At 38.8% G+C, this 17,858-nt stretch overlaps 1 protein-coding gene across 1 annotated transcript; it reads right to left on the reverse strand.

Moving 5' to 3' along the window:
- Positions 1 to 5,494: 5,494 nt before the first annotated feature.
- LOC145491970 (uncharacterized) lies at positions 5,495 to 16,568 on the reverse strand. The gene is made up of 2 exons (XM_081471275.1): positions 16,272 to 16,568; positions 5,495 to 6,678 (listed from the first exon to the last, which is right to left on the reverse strand). The coding sequence occupies exons 1-2, from the start codon at positions 16,557 to 16,559 to the stop codon at positions 6,262 to 6,264; spliced, it is 705 nt and encodes a 234-aa protein (XP_081327401.1). The 5' UTR covers positions 16,560 to 16,568; the 3' UTR covers positions 5,495 to 6,261.
- Positions 16,569 to 17,858: the final 1,290 nt, after the last annotated feature.

A 17,858-nucleotide genomic window follows, 5' to 3' on the forward strand; every position in this document is an offset into this window, starting at 1 on the left:
AAAAATAAAATTCCCAGTCGCCGTTTCCGGCAATGATGACAAACTCTCCGCCAGGCTGGGTGAAAATGAAGGAAGCGTTGCTCAAGTCTCCTCCGACATCGATAACTTCCGGGATGAAAGAAATTGAGGCACGCAGAAATTTAAGAGTTGTTTTTCTTCTGTGGTCAAGGTAAGGGTGTTGCCCTTCATTCCCACACCGTTTTATAATCTCTCTTCCCAGGACTGGAGAGGTTATTTCTTTTACATGGATTCTGACGTTTGGAGAGTAATGCTAAGAAACAAACAAAACAAAACAGTGAGTAAAGCCTACAGTTAGGTTAAACATCCACGCTCTTTTCAAGCTTTTGAAATGAGCCCATGAAAAGTTCTTGTTCTTTTGAAGGCCATCATGGCTTCACGTTTAAAGCACTGTACTCACCACGCCGGGAGGATTTAAAAACGAAGGTTTCACTCTGAAAACAAATTAACTGTTTTCCGTCCACATTACGCCGGAGGATTTTGAAAACGCAACAATAATCGACCATTTTTGGACTTGTGCTTTAGGAATACTCAGTCAGGGAAATCACATTACTATCTTGATGCCATCGTTTTCGAAAAGCTTTGTTTCAAAACGTTTTCCATCCACACGAAAACGGAAAGATGACGTTTTCAAACTCTTCTCGTTTGAAGAGCGTTTGGAATTTCGAAAAGCTCCGTTTAGTGTGGACGGTAAGCCTAACCGTAGAAGCAAGGCTGCGTTTTCAAATTCATCCGGCGTAGCGTGAACGGCGTCTACAAGCTGATCGTGGGACGTTGTTGATAAATTACCATGCGTTTGCAAATTACCTTTCCACTTACCGTAACTTTAGAGAATTATCGCTTGGGTTTGTTTTCTCGCTGGTTCTTAACAACCATACACTGATATAGGTTATTGATTAACACAAAATAGATGAAAGACAGCGAACAAGCAAGCGAGAAGGTAAGCCGTAAAAATCGAATACCTAAACAAGGCAACAAAACTCGATTCCTTAATTTATTCTAAACTTAAAAGGCTGAACCCCTAGAGCAGCACTATTTCACGAAAGAGTGTTTTTTTATTTTTTTTATTTTTTTATACCGAGCTGTAAGGTTATTTTCTGGTGCATCATTAGATTACAGACAGGAACCTGACAGTCCGTTCTCTATCTAGCTAATGGAGTTGACTGTAGAGAATAAACACCAAAACGACGTCAACTTTTTCTTGAATGTAGTCTACTAAAAAGGTTTATCGTCAATTGACATGCCAAGTTTATTATGGCATCATTAAGCTCCTAAAGATGATATAGCTGTGATTTAGCGGTGAAAAAAGGGAAAAAAAATTCAAGCGAAAATAAATAAATAAATAAGTAAAAAATAAAAGAAAATTCAACCGCAATCTTGGTATTTCTCTTCGAAATTTCCGACAAGCACCCCAATCCTTTTAATATGGGGGTTCTCCGTTCAATCCACCACGGTTTTTAATTTGGCTCGCACCCTCGACAATCGTTAGACAAAATAAATCTGTGAACTGTTAAAATTCCCTACGATGTGGTTTGCTTTTTGAACTTCATATGGAAAGATCCAATGCGTCTTGCATGAAAAGATGATGATCTTGTTTATGCCTGATTTGGTTTTGAGGTTTTTGCGGTTTAAGGAATAAATTGTCCAAATATTCATTTCTATAATGCTTGCTTTACTTGTGTTACTAACTTACAGCGATGCACACGGAATTGAAAAAAAAAAAACAAACAAACAAAAAAAACAAACAAAAAAACAAAAAAAAGAGAAAAGAATAAAATACACATTTAAGGACACAGAAGACTTGAAAACAGTATTATAAAAGATAAACCAACTGAGCACTTAACACATCCCTTTACTCTGCGCACAAATAGGGTAAATTCTACGTTAAAGACGAGAGCTTCCAAGTGTGGAAAAAAATTCTGATAGCCAGTTACTGTGGGAAGCATTTCAATTTGCTTAAAAATATCACAATACTACCAATGCTAGTAAACAATTATCAAGGATTTAATTGTCAAAAAAAAGGTAATGAATTTGTGTACTGTCCAAATCGAATTTCTAGCTATCTGTGGTTTAGGTTGACGTGAGAGAAATTAGCATGAGGGCTGATATTGTTTGTTACTTTGTAAGCGGAAGATTTTAGAGAGACAATGTTCTTTGTTTACATCTCCTTTGCATACGCTAATGAGAAAAACCCCGATTATTTAGAGCTTAGCACAAGTTCTTAAATTTTGTTGAGATTTTCTTTTAAATAATTAAGTCATGTGGCTTCTATTACGTTTTTATTTTCAAACTATAGAAACAGTCATAGAGTAACAAAACAAACGGGTCTCGCTCCACTTCGCAAACATAGAATCGATTGTAGAAAACAAGCCACCAGCTACCTTTAGGCGTGCATCATGCAACTGCCAAACTGAATGATTGCTACACTTAGCTTGATTAGTAATATGTTCCTTGATTAGTAATACGTTTCTGATCGTTGCTTGAAACTTATGAACTGAAACAATGCTGTCCGTTTTTAATTTGGTCGAAAAACGTAAGATGATCCCAGAAACAACGACATGCAGTTTGCATCATTGCATGTTTCATGGTGCAAAGCCTGGACATCAGTATACAGTGGAACCTCGATTTAACGAGCCTTTATATAATTAACTAAGTCTTCGATATAACAATTTTCCTGGCCCCAGTAATAGTAAAATATATGGAAAAGAACCTCGATACAACGAAACCTTGCTAGTCCCTAGCTTGGCCCTTCGTTATATCGAGGTTCCACTGTATCTAGAAACAGACAGAATGTGCTATCAATAATTTGCTTACCTTTGTCACTCTATTTCGTCCAATCAAGTTGGACGATGGGTGCCCAATGCTATCTCCTTTGTAGTGAGTGTGCGAGCCCATGTTCTTGCCGGTGTGGCGGGAGTACGCTGGCATGCCGCGCTGTCGATTGGAGTGCGATACTGTGCTGTGTTCTGTTCCCATAGCCAGTAAACAACGTGTGGAATTTTTAAGATTCACTCATACTATTGCAAACCAGCGTTGGAAAAATCATTCAGCTCCTTCCAATCGGTAAGATGTAAGTTTGACGTCAATGGTTTCCTCGTCTCATTCAATTTACCTTTTGAATTAAGGTATATGATTATGCTAAGCTCCAGCTGGTTAACGAAAATGGAGTGGCTGTGAGTATTGCGTTTTACCGAATCGCGGCAGTGGAGCAGAGCCGGACTACGTAAACACCCTTATTTGCTACATGATACATAGAGACGGCACTGTATGCATGAGTTTAATGGCCACAGAAGGTGGGCATGATTTAAAGCATCAAGCACCCGGTTATGCACGCTGGCTGATGGAACTTAATGACTAACTACCGCGAATTTGGCGAGACAGTTTTTCGCGGGGTTATATTTTCGAGATTTCAATAGGCAAATATGAAAAGAGGGCATTAAGCGTTCTCAACTTCATTTTATTTTTCAAAAGTCTGAACTTTTTAAAATTTCTAGATAAACTGGAACAAGCAAAATGCATTTTTAAAATGGAACATGCAAAGGGCATAACGTTATTTCACAACAGAATACAAAATGGAACTCACCAGGAAAACCAGTTCACAGTTTGTGTAGTTGTCGACAGAAATCTTGTATATGTTGTTGCAATTACATGTTAATCATTTTTTTCCCGTGATTTGAATTTTCTATATGGGTGTTAACAGTTTCGCCGGCGAGGATTCTTATTTTGCGATGACAAATGGATGCATATGGCTGAACAACGTCGAGAAGCTGAAATAATAGGAACTTAAAGATATGGTACGGCGGCAGATAGTGAAGATCACTTCCGGTGATGTCATGACGCTCTTACCAGCACGGCTTTCCCGCCGTAGCCTTGCTTTCTACTACGGGAAAGTACCTGGTTTCACGTACTCTTCACTACGTGAGTACAAGCCTGCTGTTTACTTCTCATTTTAACACTTTTTCACTGTTTGAACAGCCTAGTTTGAATATAAAGTTCTCAATCATAAAAATCAGTTCTAAGATCATTGTTTTTTTTGTCATTTGTACAGAAAATTTGAACGATTTTCACACCTACCGCGCGGTGATCAATTCAGTCATATTAGTATCGAACCGAACAGCTGTAGATAAGAAAGCTTCGTATGTTCTATAATTGTTAGCTATAATTGTTTATTACTATTCAAAATGCATTTTATTATAATCAAAAGCTTTGTATTTCCGCCCGAGCCTCTAAATTTCGCAGCTTCCACGAAACCAAAAAAAAAAAAAAAAAAAAAAAAAAAAATAAGCAAACAACGCCAAAATTCTCCAACTGTCGTGAAACTATTCGACAACAAATTCGGCCAAGTTGTAATCTTTCGACTTCGTTTTGTATTATTGGAAAAGTACTGTCCTTCATTACAAGGTAGCGAGAAAACGTGTTGAATATGTGTTTTAATCAATGCTTGTCTTGTTGATAAGATACAAGTGATAGCAGCGTATTTACAAGGCAGATACAGCACCAACTATGCTATGTATGTATAAAGTACATTGCGGACTAAACTAACACAGAGAATAGCAACTCGCCAAAAGGTTTAACCGCGAGCCCATAATTCAAACTCGTGAACTGGGCAATCCATACACATGTATCACATCACTAATGAAATGATTTTGGAAAACCTATATACAGGAACTTTTTATATAACTGAGAAAATTACTTCATTGTGATCGGCTGAGAGCAGCAATTTATTGTTAATATTTATTTATAACGCGCGCGCTTTCGTGATTTTCCTAGTCAAACATAACAAATATATAATCGTACAGAGGTTCGAGTAATTATGGATTTCCACTACTCAAAATATTGGAAAAATTTTTTCAAACTGCACTTACCTAAAGGCTCGTGCAATTTTGAGAGAATTTTCAAATATCATTCGTAGTGTAAATACTTAATTGCACTCGCATTTGTACGATTACCTAGTACACACATCAACATTAAGGTCCCATTAACCGATCTTTTCGAGCCGTTCCTAAGGAGAATTTATTCTCATATAACCTCATCATTTTTAGTTAGTTCAGAGTTATTTCATGTGTTTTAACTTTTTCGTGATCAGTAACACTAGTGATGACGTCATCAGGCCACGCCTATGGTCATGTGACTAATACAAGAAAAATACAAAGGCTCCCAGGCAAATTACTTTATCAGGATTTTTTTCATTGATTTAATATTTTAATTTAAATCTTCGTTACGCTATACATCGATTTTGTTTCATTTCTAAAAGGTCAGGTTTTGAGAGGATTTCAAAATATTGAAAAGTTCGTAATTTTCTGAAAAAAGTATGATTTCGAAAAAGGAATGCATAGCTATGTTTTCAACATTGGCTTTAATCGAAATTCGTCGAAAAGGGTTGGATTTGAGGAAAAACCGCGTTTCCCTTAGCATTTAAAGAAACCGGAAGTGCGCCCGATATCTATTGAAAAGTTACCCCTTATTTTGTCTTTGCTTGTACTTTTTCTACTTTACATTTTGTGAAACACAAGGAAAAACATTTAAAATGTAAGCGAATCTGCAAGTTTTTGAGTTGTTAGTATTTTCCGCGGTCAGGCTGACGTAAGTAACCGGAAGTGAAATTTCACCTCCTTAGCAACGCGCGCGAGCGCGCGCATGAATCGGTTAATGGGCCCTTAAGTAAGACTACTTATTATATGGCTAGCTCCGTGAGCGGGCAAGATGAATCAAACCCTGCGCTGTGATTGGCTACCCGAGCGGGCAAGATGGAGCTATCTTGCCCGCTCGGGACTACCCGCCGTGTCCTGCAAGAAAAATTTCCCCGAAAGCCATAAAATAAATCCTTTATTGACCAAGCTTGTTCGGTGAAGATGGCTGGATATTGGCCTAGTTCTTTTTTTGCGAGTTTATGCACCTCGATTCCGTCTCGGTCCATAAACGCGCAGAAAAAGAACTCGGCCAATATCCAGCCATCTTGACCTCACACTCGGTCAATAACCCATACATCGTTACTAATAGACCACGTTCGATATTTCAATATTCTAACAAGGCTCCGAGGCTTTCGGGTCAAAATTGTAATTTTTTAAAGTTTCTTTTGTCTCTCAATTCCCAAAAGAGACTTGGAGACAAACAAAACGCCACCAAATATAGAAGTTTGTCCTGAAAGCCTCGGAACCATGTTAGAATGCTGATATATCGAACGTGGCCTATTGAAAGCAGCAGCAAAAACTTTAAAAAATGTTGCAGTTACTGTACATTTGGTTATGCAGCTGCCAAAGCAAGAAGCGAAGGACCAAAAATTGGCAAGAGGAACGAGCCAACACGGCGAACAGTTGACTTAACGCCATCCCAGATGTAGCGAAGCCAGGGCTTTCGCACACAATGACCAGAAATTTCGCCTTTGCAATCCGGGTAGAAAAAAAACTCCCAGTCTCCTTTCCCAGCGACTATGGCAAACTCTATTCCTGCCTGGGCGAAAAGGAAAGATGCGTTCTGCATATCTGCACCGGCGTCCAAGGCGAGGGGAACGAAAGAGATTGCAGCTCTCAGAAACTCCAGTGTTGTTTTTCCTTCTTCGCTTAGGTAAGGGTGTTGACCTTCGTTTCCGCATTCCGCAATAAGAACTTTACCAAGAGCAGGGACAGTAATCTTTGACATAGGATATATATACGGGAATTGCTGTTTAGGGTAAAGAGGAAAAGATTTAAATTAGACAAAAATTTCAGGTCAACTGTTTCACACTCAGTTGATGATAATAATAACAAAAAATGATAAATGACTTTCGGTAAGATTATAACGTTAACATGTTAGCAATGGTTACGGGGGGGGGGGGGGGGGGGTTTCCCTCCGTCATCAGAGGTCGAAACTTTCTCGCCTGTTTACCTGTGTCTATAGTTACAGTCAGATTATTATTTTTTTCTCCTGTCTCTACCAATGTCCAACCTGAAGAAAACAACAGCTGAATAGCTATTGCGTTTTTTGTCCTTCTTTTTTTTTTCAATATTGCCAAACTGATCAGTTGTAATTTTATTAATTTTGAACAATGCCTGTTTCTTGTTAGCAGATGTTTTCTATTCGCATCGATTCACAACCTGAGATAATTTGTCTCTACTTGTTTTATCGAAATCCTGGCAGTCTGAGCAAAAGACCAAAAATCACGGAAGGACGCTTATCTTTTATTTTCTCCAATACTACACTTTTTTCTCAATGTTACTGCAACGGCATTCAACTGCCTCGTCACGCTGTTTACGTTCCAGGAAGCAGTTCATATCCACCATAAGAAAATCAAAGTACAGTAAGAACAAATCCGTAGATTTCTCGGTGCATGATGATTGACATAAGCTAACCTTTGCCTAAAAGGGAATTACTCTTTTCATAAAAAAATAGTTCCGTATAGCGGACATGTGTGGCTTACGGGTATTAGTCTAGTTAATAGACTTCTAGCAAAAAGTGTTAAACAAGGAAAAGCGAAAAATACAGACGGATCCTGGGCTCAAATTCGGGTCCAGATTGGAGCGCGAGTTTTAGCCATTGTAACACGTAAGGGACCTCTTTCCGAGGAGGAAAATTACAAAGCCCTTCCGCCATATCTTAGTTGGCTAGCAAATATACTAATATCAGCAAACATGCGACATACTCTCTCGCAAACTGCAAACTTCTCGGATACCGACTTTTGGTGTGGCCACACAAATACACAAATAAAATGACCAATCGATAAAAGGTCACGCAAATCCTCTTAGTCGATTGATCATCGATTATCATTATCGATCAATGAATTGATATTGATTAGTATCAATTGTCATCGATTATCGATTTTCATCGAGTTCGTATTAGCCTTCTCTGCAGAGGTTCATTGTGCTGGCGGGGAAGGAAGCCGGATTGCGTGACGAAACTTGAAAGCGTCCGCGTGGGAGACTTAGTTCGTATATTTGGCGACTGCTCTTACCTTACTTCCGATTCCTGAAGCAATAGCTGAAAGCCGGATGCTCTCGCAGGCTATGCAAGTGTCTAAGTGTCTCAAATTGAACCCATGTCACGAACCGTATTCACTAGCCTATTAGTTAATAATTTCCTCTTATTATATCTCTCAGTTAGAACGCGCGCTGTGATTGGTCAATTTAGCGGGCCGTACTCTCCTGTACGGCCCGCTAAAGTTTTAAGTTGGTTTTGTTGCCAAACTGTTTCGTATTTATCGTCAAGTGTTCTTAACTTTTATAGCAAGTGAAAGTTTAAAACTTTCATATACTCTAATTTGTGTAATAAAGCGTGCTAAGGACTTCAACAACAACAACAAACATTTTAATAGCTGACACAATTACTGGTAACCCAGTAGTTTACATTGTGGGCTATATAAAAAAAAAACAATTTCAAACTGACTCGTTTTATTTTCGAGGTGCGTCAGAAATATGAAGCCTTTCCGAGTCCGCGTGAATAGAAATCGTTTCCGAACCCGTCAGGCACACAGTAGGGATATAATAAATATCTTACTAACTTAGTCTTCTCGGTCCGCTTCGCGCTTGGGCCATAAATCGAAGGGGAAAAAACTAGGTCCGTAACTTACAGTACGGAGCTCGAGCTCGGTTAGTAAGAGGTATTTAATAACTTCCAAAAGATTCCGTGTAACCTTATCACTGTTAGGAGAACAATCACGCACATGGAGACATTTCATTTCGGAGTTGTTTTGCAGTTTTTTATGCCCCTTATCTGGATCTCTAGCGTAAGTTTTCGTTTTCTCTTCTTGATTTTATTCAGTTGTTGTTTTTCCTTGCGATTTTTAGCTATTACTTTTTGTTACACACATCTCTGTAATTTTTGTAGTATTCAGCGAATGGTTCAACTAGTTTAAGATCTTCAGTAATCAGCAAATAAATCATCAAAACAACAGACAAACGTGGGTGGTTGATCACGGCGAACTTCGGGACGATACTCCACGAGCACTCGGTTCGGGAACGTCGCGACAACCCAATTCGTTGGAAAAAACAAACAAACAAACAAACAGACAGACAAATGGGCCCAAAAGGTTTTGTCTGTGAGAGGAATAATCTGCGGTTATCAAAATCTTTAGAGATTTGTGAGTTTGCGGTGTCCTCAGAGAGTTTTGGGATGATTAAATCTGCTGCATATCGTTTTCACTGTCACGCAACAAAAAAATACATCAAAAACTAGTCACTGGATAAAGGCAAGAAATACTAATGGTATAGGAGAAACGTAAAGAACACACTTCTTAAACTTTTAGGTCTCTGGGTTTTCCTAAACTTCAGATATTCGTTGAAATGTTTTGCGCAAATTTACAGAGCCTAGTATGAAGCCGCCATGTTGGTGGAGCTCCTTGCTTCACCAATATGGCGGCCGGAAGATAGTGTAAACATCTGGAACTTACTTTGGCTATCTAGTCGACTGATTATCTGAGCTAAACCAAACAATATTTACACAAACAATTTTCCTAATACTTTAACTCCTAAAATGGCTAGAAATTACGAGATAAGTGTATATTTTTCGACAAACGCGATCTTAGCTTTGTGTCACGCACCGCCCTAACTCCGAAATTCAAAATGCGTTGGTTCCAAACTAAGCACGCTATTGAGAAAAGTTGTAAACAGAGATAAATTTAGATTCCCTTATGCCTGATGAGGATAAAAACTTTCGTGGCTCTTTAGTTTAGGATTTTGAAATGTGATGACATCACGTGAAAACTATCTATTGCTGGTTTTCAGTGTCACGCAATTCAAAATAGATCAAAATAAAAATCAAAACCGGTCAATAGATAAAGCTCGGAATCTGGGAAATGAAAGAAGGTAAATATGCAAAGACTTTCGCCAAAATTCTGGTCACAGCAATTTTTCTTATGCGAGATATGCGGAGAAATTTATAGAGATTTGTATGGAGACGCCATGCTGGTGCCCATCCGTATGGGGGTGTCTACAAAACGAAGATCGAAGACCGAAGATCGAAGACCGAAGATCGAAGACCGAAGACCGAAGACCGAAGACCGAAAAACGAAGAGCTCATATAATTTTAGGCCTTTCAAACTCAAGGCAGTTATAATCATCGATAATCAGGCTTAAGTACTTTATCGGACGCTATCACACGCGAAACCGACGGGGTCTTCGTTTTGTAGTTTAGGCCGGGTCAAACTACAAAACGAAGACCCTCGCTCAAACGCTCTTTAAGACGCCAAAAGACGCGAAACCGACTGGGTCTTCGTTTTGTAGTTTAGGCCGGGTCAAACTACAAAACGAAGACCCACGCTCAAACGCTCTTTAAGACCCCAAAACTCTTTTCCAAATTTCGATCTCACACGATCAGGCGTTTTCTGTTAGGGGTGGACCATTAGATTTTTGATTGGGGGGGGGGGGGGGGTGGGTTGTGCAAATCCCAAAAAAATATCGATCATATGCTTCTAGTTTAAATAAAATATCATGCACATTTGTTATGATTTAAAAAATGATTGACAGGCCTAGCACGACTCCCACTGTTTCGTGATAAACGGTCTTTGACCTTTAGAGTTTAGCTCTAACAAGTATGTCTTTCAGAGATTTTCCTCTCCTGTAGGAGATGAAAGGAGGGTCTCTGTATATTTCTCTAAGCAGAGGTTGATCTTGGATTAAATGCCATTTGCTCATTAAAATGCTTTTAAGATTGGGCACTGATGGATTATATTGTGTGACAAAAGGCAATAATCTCTTTTGCAATTTTGGTTTCTGTTGTAGTGCCGACTTCCTGTTTTTAAATTCGATTTCTGCGAGGACTTTGTTGACCAGTTTCTCTGGATAGCCTCGAACACGCAAATTTGATCTGAAATTTTTGATCTTTTCTTCAAAACTTGTTTTTGAAGAGTTTGTTCTCAGAAGCCTAAGTGCTTCACCTTTTATAAAACCTTTTTTCACACCTGGAGCGTGACACGAAGAGAAATGCGTGTATTGAAATTTCTCAGTCGGCTTGATATCAAAGATTGAATCTTTGTTAAATCTCTCGCCTTTGAAGACAGTAGTGTCTAGGAAATTTATTTCCTTCTCTGATATTTCAGCCGTGAATTTAATGGTAGGATGGTGCCTGTTTGCTTCTGAAATAAACTGATCTATTTCCTCTCTGTTTGTGTTCCACAACGAGAACACGTCATCTATGTATCTCTTCCACTCAATGGGTTTTATCTTGCTTTTACCGATAATTTTAGATTCTACTGCGGACATAAAAATGTTCGCGAAAGCAACTGCCATTTTTGTCCCCATTGCGGTACCATGGGTTTGGAGATAGTTCCTTCCGTTGAAATGGAAGGAGTTCTCCTGAAGTATAAGTTTAAGCATGTTGCGGAGTGAATTTGTAGGAATGGGAGTGTTGTTCTTATAGAAGTCTTCGTATGCTATGCATACAGTGTTTATCCCTTCCTCTTGGGGGATATTGGTGTACAGGCTGGTAACATCCATTGAAACATTGAATCGTATTTTGTTGGACTTTTGTCCTTTCTATAAAGTTAATGAAATCTGTGGTATCTTTGAGGTACGATTTTTTGCGCTTTGGCAATAGGCTGGAGGATGTGGTCTATAAATGATGATATACGTTCTGTCGGACCTTCACAGCCCGAAATTATTGGTCTTCCAGTAAGAGTCGGTTTGTGAATCTTTGTTAGTGTGTAAAACACTGGTATGCGCGGTGAGTTAGGTGTTTGAGAAAGCCATTCTTTGGTCTTTGCGTCTATGTGACTTCCTAAATGGAGTTCATTAATTAAATCTTTGACCTTTTGTGAGGTCTCCTTCACCATTGGTGTTTACAGGGGCATGTAGTTCTTTCTATCATCAAGTTGAGTTTGGCCCTCTGTTATCTTATCTTGTTTGTTCATAATGATTTTAAGAACACGAGAGAAGTGCTAGAAGCACTTGGCTGCGCCTCGTGCTTCTCTATGCACTTCTGTCGTGTTCTAAAAATCACCACGTGCTTAAATAACTCAATAATGCATTCGGATACGTTTTTTATTTCTTTAATAATGAACTCGAACTGACCAGTCACACCCCGCGCATTTTATAAAACGTGATGAAAACGCACCATTTGTATTTGTATTAGAGAAAATTTACTACAATTTATCTCGATTGGCTGGCTTTCAGTGTACGCATTGTCATAGAAACTGAATTAAGCGCAAACACAATGGTTTATGGCGGAAGAACAGGGTCTTAAGTAATCTAAGTTGGCAGAAGAACAGACAGACGCCGAGATTTCTAAAACAGTTTCCTCGACTGTAAGCACTTTCGGATCAGGATCCTCAAAATTGGCAACTTTCTCGAAATTATTAACTTAAAATGAGGGCGGGGCATTTGTTTGTTGTCTTTTTGTGTCTGTTAGTTGGTTGCCAAAAGTGTCTTCAAAAATGTAACTCGGTAGATCGCGTTTTAACCACTGAATGAATTGTTTCTTGCGTCAGTTGTTGAATGATACGCCCTGTAGATCGGGAATTAAAAAGTAAAATGAAACTGTAAAGCACACATTTTATCATAATATTTCCCCGGGAGGAAATTAAGTTAGTTGATCATCAGACATCTTAGGAGGTTCTCGTTGAAAGTTAAAAAATAGATATTGTTAAAACATAAAAAGTACACACGGTATATTATAATGAAATTTTTAAGACGCATTTTCGAAATATCGCAAAATCTACAGTCCGCTGCAATGCGGCAGCAAAAAGAAAATAATCTCGAGGTTCTCGTGGCTCATGTTCATATTTCAAAGTCTTGCGTAAGTCAACATGTCAAAACTTTTTTAACCGAGTAGTAAAATTAAATTTAACATCTCATACCAAACATTTTACACGTCAAGTTTTCGAGCCTTTTGAAAACGCTAGAATTAGAATGTGGGAAACTTGCATTTAAATGTTCACATTTTGGTGGATTATTGTATAAACGACAGTATTATAGACGCCGTTGTTACGGCAATCATTTTGTTACTATCGTAGAATACCATAACTATGGAATTATATTTTATCATGAGTTCGTTTCGGTTAGCATTATAAGATGTACGTTTTTAATCATAAAGGTAGTAAATTTAAATTGAACATCTCATACCAATATTTTATACTCACGGTTTCAAGACTTTTGAAGACGCTGGAATTAGAATGTGGGAAACTTGCATTAAAATGTTCACATTTTGATTGATTATTGTATGAACGAAAGTATAAAAGACGCCGTTGTTACGGCAATCAATCTGTTACTATCGCACAATACCGTAACTATGGAATTATATTTTATTCTGAGTTCGTTTCCGTTAGCATTATACGATGTACGTTGTAAATCTTAAAGCATTAACTCACTCGAAAATATCAGATCAAAGCTTAACGACAAGCCGGATTGTAGTCTGGATATTCACTGGCGCTGAATATTGACCTAGACAAGTTTGTATTTTTGGCACCCGAAGAATTTGTTGTTCCCCACAGGATGCCATTTTCTGTAGCATTACTTTCGTTTAATCCACATTGTCTGCTCAACATAAATATATACATGTATACGCGTTTCTCATGTCAGTTTCCCTTTGCTATTCCGGCAGCACAGCTCTTGGCTACCTATACTATTTTTCGGTCTAGTCTTCGAGCTTTGATCTGACAACCTTTATGGAAAAAAAATTCTTGGCCATGCCCTACTTGGAAGGATACGCCTGTATATCAGGACAAGGAAAGGGAATGACATTCGGGTTTCAAATACAATGAATATCGACTATACTTGGATTGAATTGTTGTAAAAATTATTTTTGATACTGTTATTCAACTGAAAAAAGGCAATAGGGAATCGGAGTATAAGAATAAGATAATCTTTAATTTCATTATTCGTCACGCTTTCTTCAAGGAAACTGTTTGAGCGAGGGTCTTCGTTTTGTAGTTTGACCCGGCCTAAACTACAAAACGAAGACCCAGTCGGATTCGCGTCTTTTGGCGTCTTAAAGAGCGTTTGAGCGTGGGTCTTCGTTTTGTAGTTTGACCCGGCCTAAACTACAAAACGAAGACCCAGTCGGTTTCGCGTCTTTTGGCGTCTAACAAAGCGTTTGAGCGAGGGTCTTCGTTTTGTAGTTTGACCCGGCCTAAACTACAAAACGAAGACCCAGTCGGTTTCGCGTCTTTTGGCGTCTAACAAAGCGTTTGAGCGAGGGTCTTCGTTTTGTAGTTTGACCCGGCCTAAACTACAAAACGAAGACCCAGTCGGTTTCGCGTCTTTTGGCGTCCAACAAAGCGTTTGAGCGAGGGTCTTCGTTTTGTAGTTTGACCCGGCCTAAACTACAAAACGAAGACCTAGTCGGTTTCGCGTGTGATAGCGTCCGATAAAGTACTTAAGCCTGATTATCGATGATTATAACTGCCTTGAGTTTGAAAGGCCTAAAATTATATGAGCTCTTCGTTTTTCGGTCTTCGGTCTTCGGTCTTCGATCTTCGATCTTCGTTTTGTATACACCCATCCGTATGGGCACCAACATGGTGGCCGGAAACTAACAGAAACATCTGTCACTGAGTTTTGCTACAAAAGCGTGAATTTATCCCTCGAGGAACTCTAAAACATTAAAATAATACTTTTTCTAAGACATGAACTGTTCAGATAGCCAAGTTCCCCGAAATAAGTCACTTTTTTAACCATCATGACAGCCCTCTAGGCCATCATGTAAATGCCTCGTCACGCAAAAGCTTAGAAATTCACGCGTAGTGTATCACAAAACCAAGAACCCATTCGGAGCGAAAATTTGTATGAATATTAGTTTTCAGCTGCTCTTATACATTATTTAAGTAAAATTTCAGGAAGATCAATAGTTTTGTAGTTCGAATTTTGGTGACGTCATGTGAAAACCAGCTATAAATAGACAAGCTTTTCGCAATAGCTGTTGTGTGACGTTGCGTCATGATATGTCGCCGAGTTGTTGTTTTTGAACAGGTAACATTTTAATGTTCGGATGGAATTTCAGTTCGTGAGGCTCTACCTCGACTCCCGCTTTGTGGGATTCTCCTTCCAATGCGACTTATGTTTCTTCACTGTTATTTGTATAACATGAAGAGTTTGTCCTCAAAAGCATGATTTTCTCGCGATGGATTCCACTGAAGCCCGCGGTCGAAACTTATAATCTGACGTTATTAAGAGCTTTAGGGCTCGCAATACCGCGGTGTTCTTAGAGACTGTTTCGACAAATGCTACGGTGCCTCAAAGAAACTGTTCGTTTGGTTTTCGAAATGCTCTTATTTGCAGTTCACTGTTAATTTAAGATAAGAATTGTAATAGGAATGTCAAAATTCGAACCATACCCAGAAAGCAAACAGAAACAAGTTTTCATTTTTAGTGCAACAATCGCAGCCACGAAATACATGTACCTTAACCTAGAAATGTAAAACGATACAAGTGCCCGCAATACTGACTAATACAGTGATTTCAGGGGCTTAATGTACTGACCAGCAAAATTACTCTAAAAACCTCACGGATAATGGATGACGTCATTTGCATATTATTTGCATATTATACATTGTGGTCACCATCTGTCTTCTCATTGGCTAAAAACCTACAGTTAATTCTGGGAAACAGCGAAACGTACAGATTCTTCACTAATCTTGCAGATTAGTGAATAATCAAGGTCTCGGTTAGTGTTATCAGCCTCAGCCTTCGGCTTCGGCTGATAACACTTACCTCGACCTTGCTTATTTCGGATATCACAAGAACCTCATCCAATAATTGTTTATAATCTGCACCACAACATAAACCCCTAGATTGCTTACGCACTCTCCGGGTTAATGAAAGAACTCACTGACGTCATTGTTGAATAATCGGCGAGGAAAATCGAGTGGCATGACATCAATTATACAAAGATTGCATCGCCACTCTTTCATTGAGTAGAGTCTGGTAACTACAGTGTATGGGCAGCAAAAATGGCATGCGAAGCTGCACGAATGAGGGTGAAAAACTTGCGACAATTTTACTCAAAATAAAATTTTTGGAAGTTTGATTGATTTCCTTGCCTGTCGCCAGCGACAGGCTTGAATGCTTTTTTAACTGCCGCTTCCGAAAATTATTTAAAATCGACGGGTAGGCAGGTGTTAATTTGAACCTTTGACTCACGAAGGGAAAGCAACACAAAACAATTCAAACGTAATTATTAAAACGTTTCAAATAATGAAGCTGAATTTTTGCTAACATTATGATTTATATGCGATTTTAAACCTGATTGGTTATTGCCGCGGTGTCAATGCCGTGTAAGTCATTAAACTTCCTATATATTGTTCTTGGTTTTACAGTTACACTACGTAGATAAGTAGATATTCCTCTTACCTCTGCAAGTCTTGTGCGGCCAATATAGACCGACCCAGCTTGACTGTTATGTGTGTAGGAACCCAATTCTGCTCCCGTGTGGCGCGAGTATGCTGGTGTAGCTCTTTCAAGACCCTGCTGATACTGATCATGATAATCAGAGTATGGCACCCCCGTCCTTGAAGTCCAAGATGTGTTGTCCATGGCTTGATAGCGTGAGCGTGTTGACTTCGGTCTTCCAGAACTCTGCTGATACTGGTAATCAGAGTATGTCCTCCGCCTCTCTGAAGTTGAAGATGTGTTGCCCATCGCTTGATATACTGCTAATGAACGTAAAATTTTACATCATCCAAGACGCTGCTCTTTTACCCGAAATTCGTACACGCTAATGTCACGTGCAGGTCACTATATATATATATATATATATATATATATATATATATATATATATATGAGATTGCATAATCACTGATCTCTGATTGACAATTAACCGCAGTTTACGTCTCCCCTTTGGGGCTTTTGCGGTCAAGATCATGTTTCCATTATATTATTCCACAAACTTTCTCATTCGATCTTACATTATTTGCAAAAGGTCTTTTTCTAACTGCGTAGAGATGTCATTGAGTGTAATCCTACAGCGGCCTTTATTTTACTTTCAGCAGCGGACGAGAAAAACAACGCCGCGCTAAAGTATTTCGCGTCATCAGTTAATTGGACTTTGAGCGCACTTCAGATTACTTCTGTATTTGAAACTTATCTGATCTCTCTGTCAGGTCAAAGGCAAGAGAACACAAAATAATTGTAGCTCAATATACGACATGTGCTCCAATTGACGTAAGCGAGCTTCAGTATACATTGTGTTTATAGCAACGCCAGTAAATACTTCCGTAAACTTTAAAGGGATTTTTCCCTTGGTCACGAGGGGCAGCAGTAGACAATAGAATTTTATCTGAAATGACCTTCGTCTGAGCAATCAAAGAAATCGAGCTTGCGATAAGATACCACAACGTTGAATAAACATAAATTATTAAGTTATGCCAGCAAGAACACTTTCGTAGTCTTTGAAGGGATTTTTCCCTCAGCTAAGAAGGGCACCACTTCACCGATAGCACTTAACTTAAAATGACTGACCTGTGCTTCAATTAAAAGAACTAAACTTTCGGTATTAAGGATTCTGTCGCGTTCAATAAAGACTTATATATTCCGTTGTCTACAAAGGGATTTTTCCTTTGGTAACGAAGGACGGAAATACACAATAGAATTCTAGCTAAAATGAATGTTTTCTCAGTTAAAGGAACTGAGCTTTCGAAAAGATCCTACAGCGCTAACTGAATTATGAAAACAAGAAAATATTCCGTAATCTTCAAAAGAATATTTCGTTGGTCACGAAGGCCGAAGATAGTTCGGTCACGAAGATAGTTTGGTCACGAAGACAGTTTGGTAACGAAGATAGTTCGGTAACGAAGATAGTTTGGTCACGAAGATATTTCGGTCAACGAAGATAGTTTGGTCACGAAGATAGTTCGGTCAACGAAGATAGTTTGGTCATGAAGATAGTTCGGTCACAAAGATAGTTCGGTAACGTAGATAGTTCGGTCACGAAGATAG

This window comes from Orbicella franksi, chromosome 7 (genome assembly GCF_964199315.1).
Source record: "Orbicella franksi chromosome 7, jaOrbFran1.1, whole genome shotgun sequence".
In the NCBI taxonomy this organism is placed as follows: Eukaryota; Metazoa; Cnidaria; class Anthozoa; order Scleractinia; family Merulinidae; genus Orbicella; species Orbicella franksi.

Coding starts and splice junctions, on each gene's coding strand:
- LOC145491970 (XM_081471275.1), bottom strand. CDS start 16,559: ATGGGCAACACATCTTCAACTTCAGAGAGGCGGAGGACATACTCTGAT. Junction 6,679..16,271: donor GCCGCACAAGACTTGCAGAG/GTAAGAGGAATA, acceptor TACCCTAAACAG/CAATTCCCGTATATATATCC.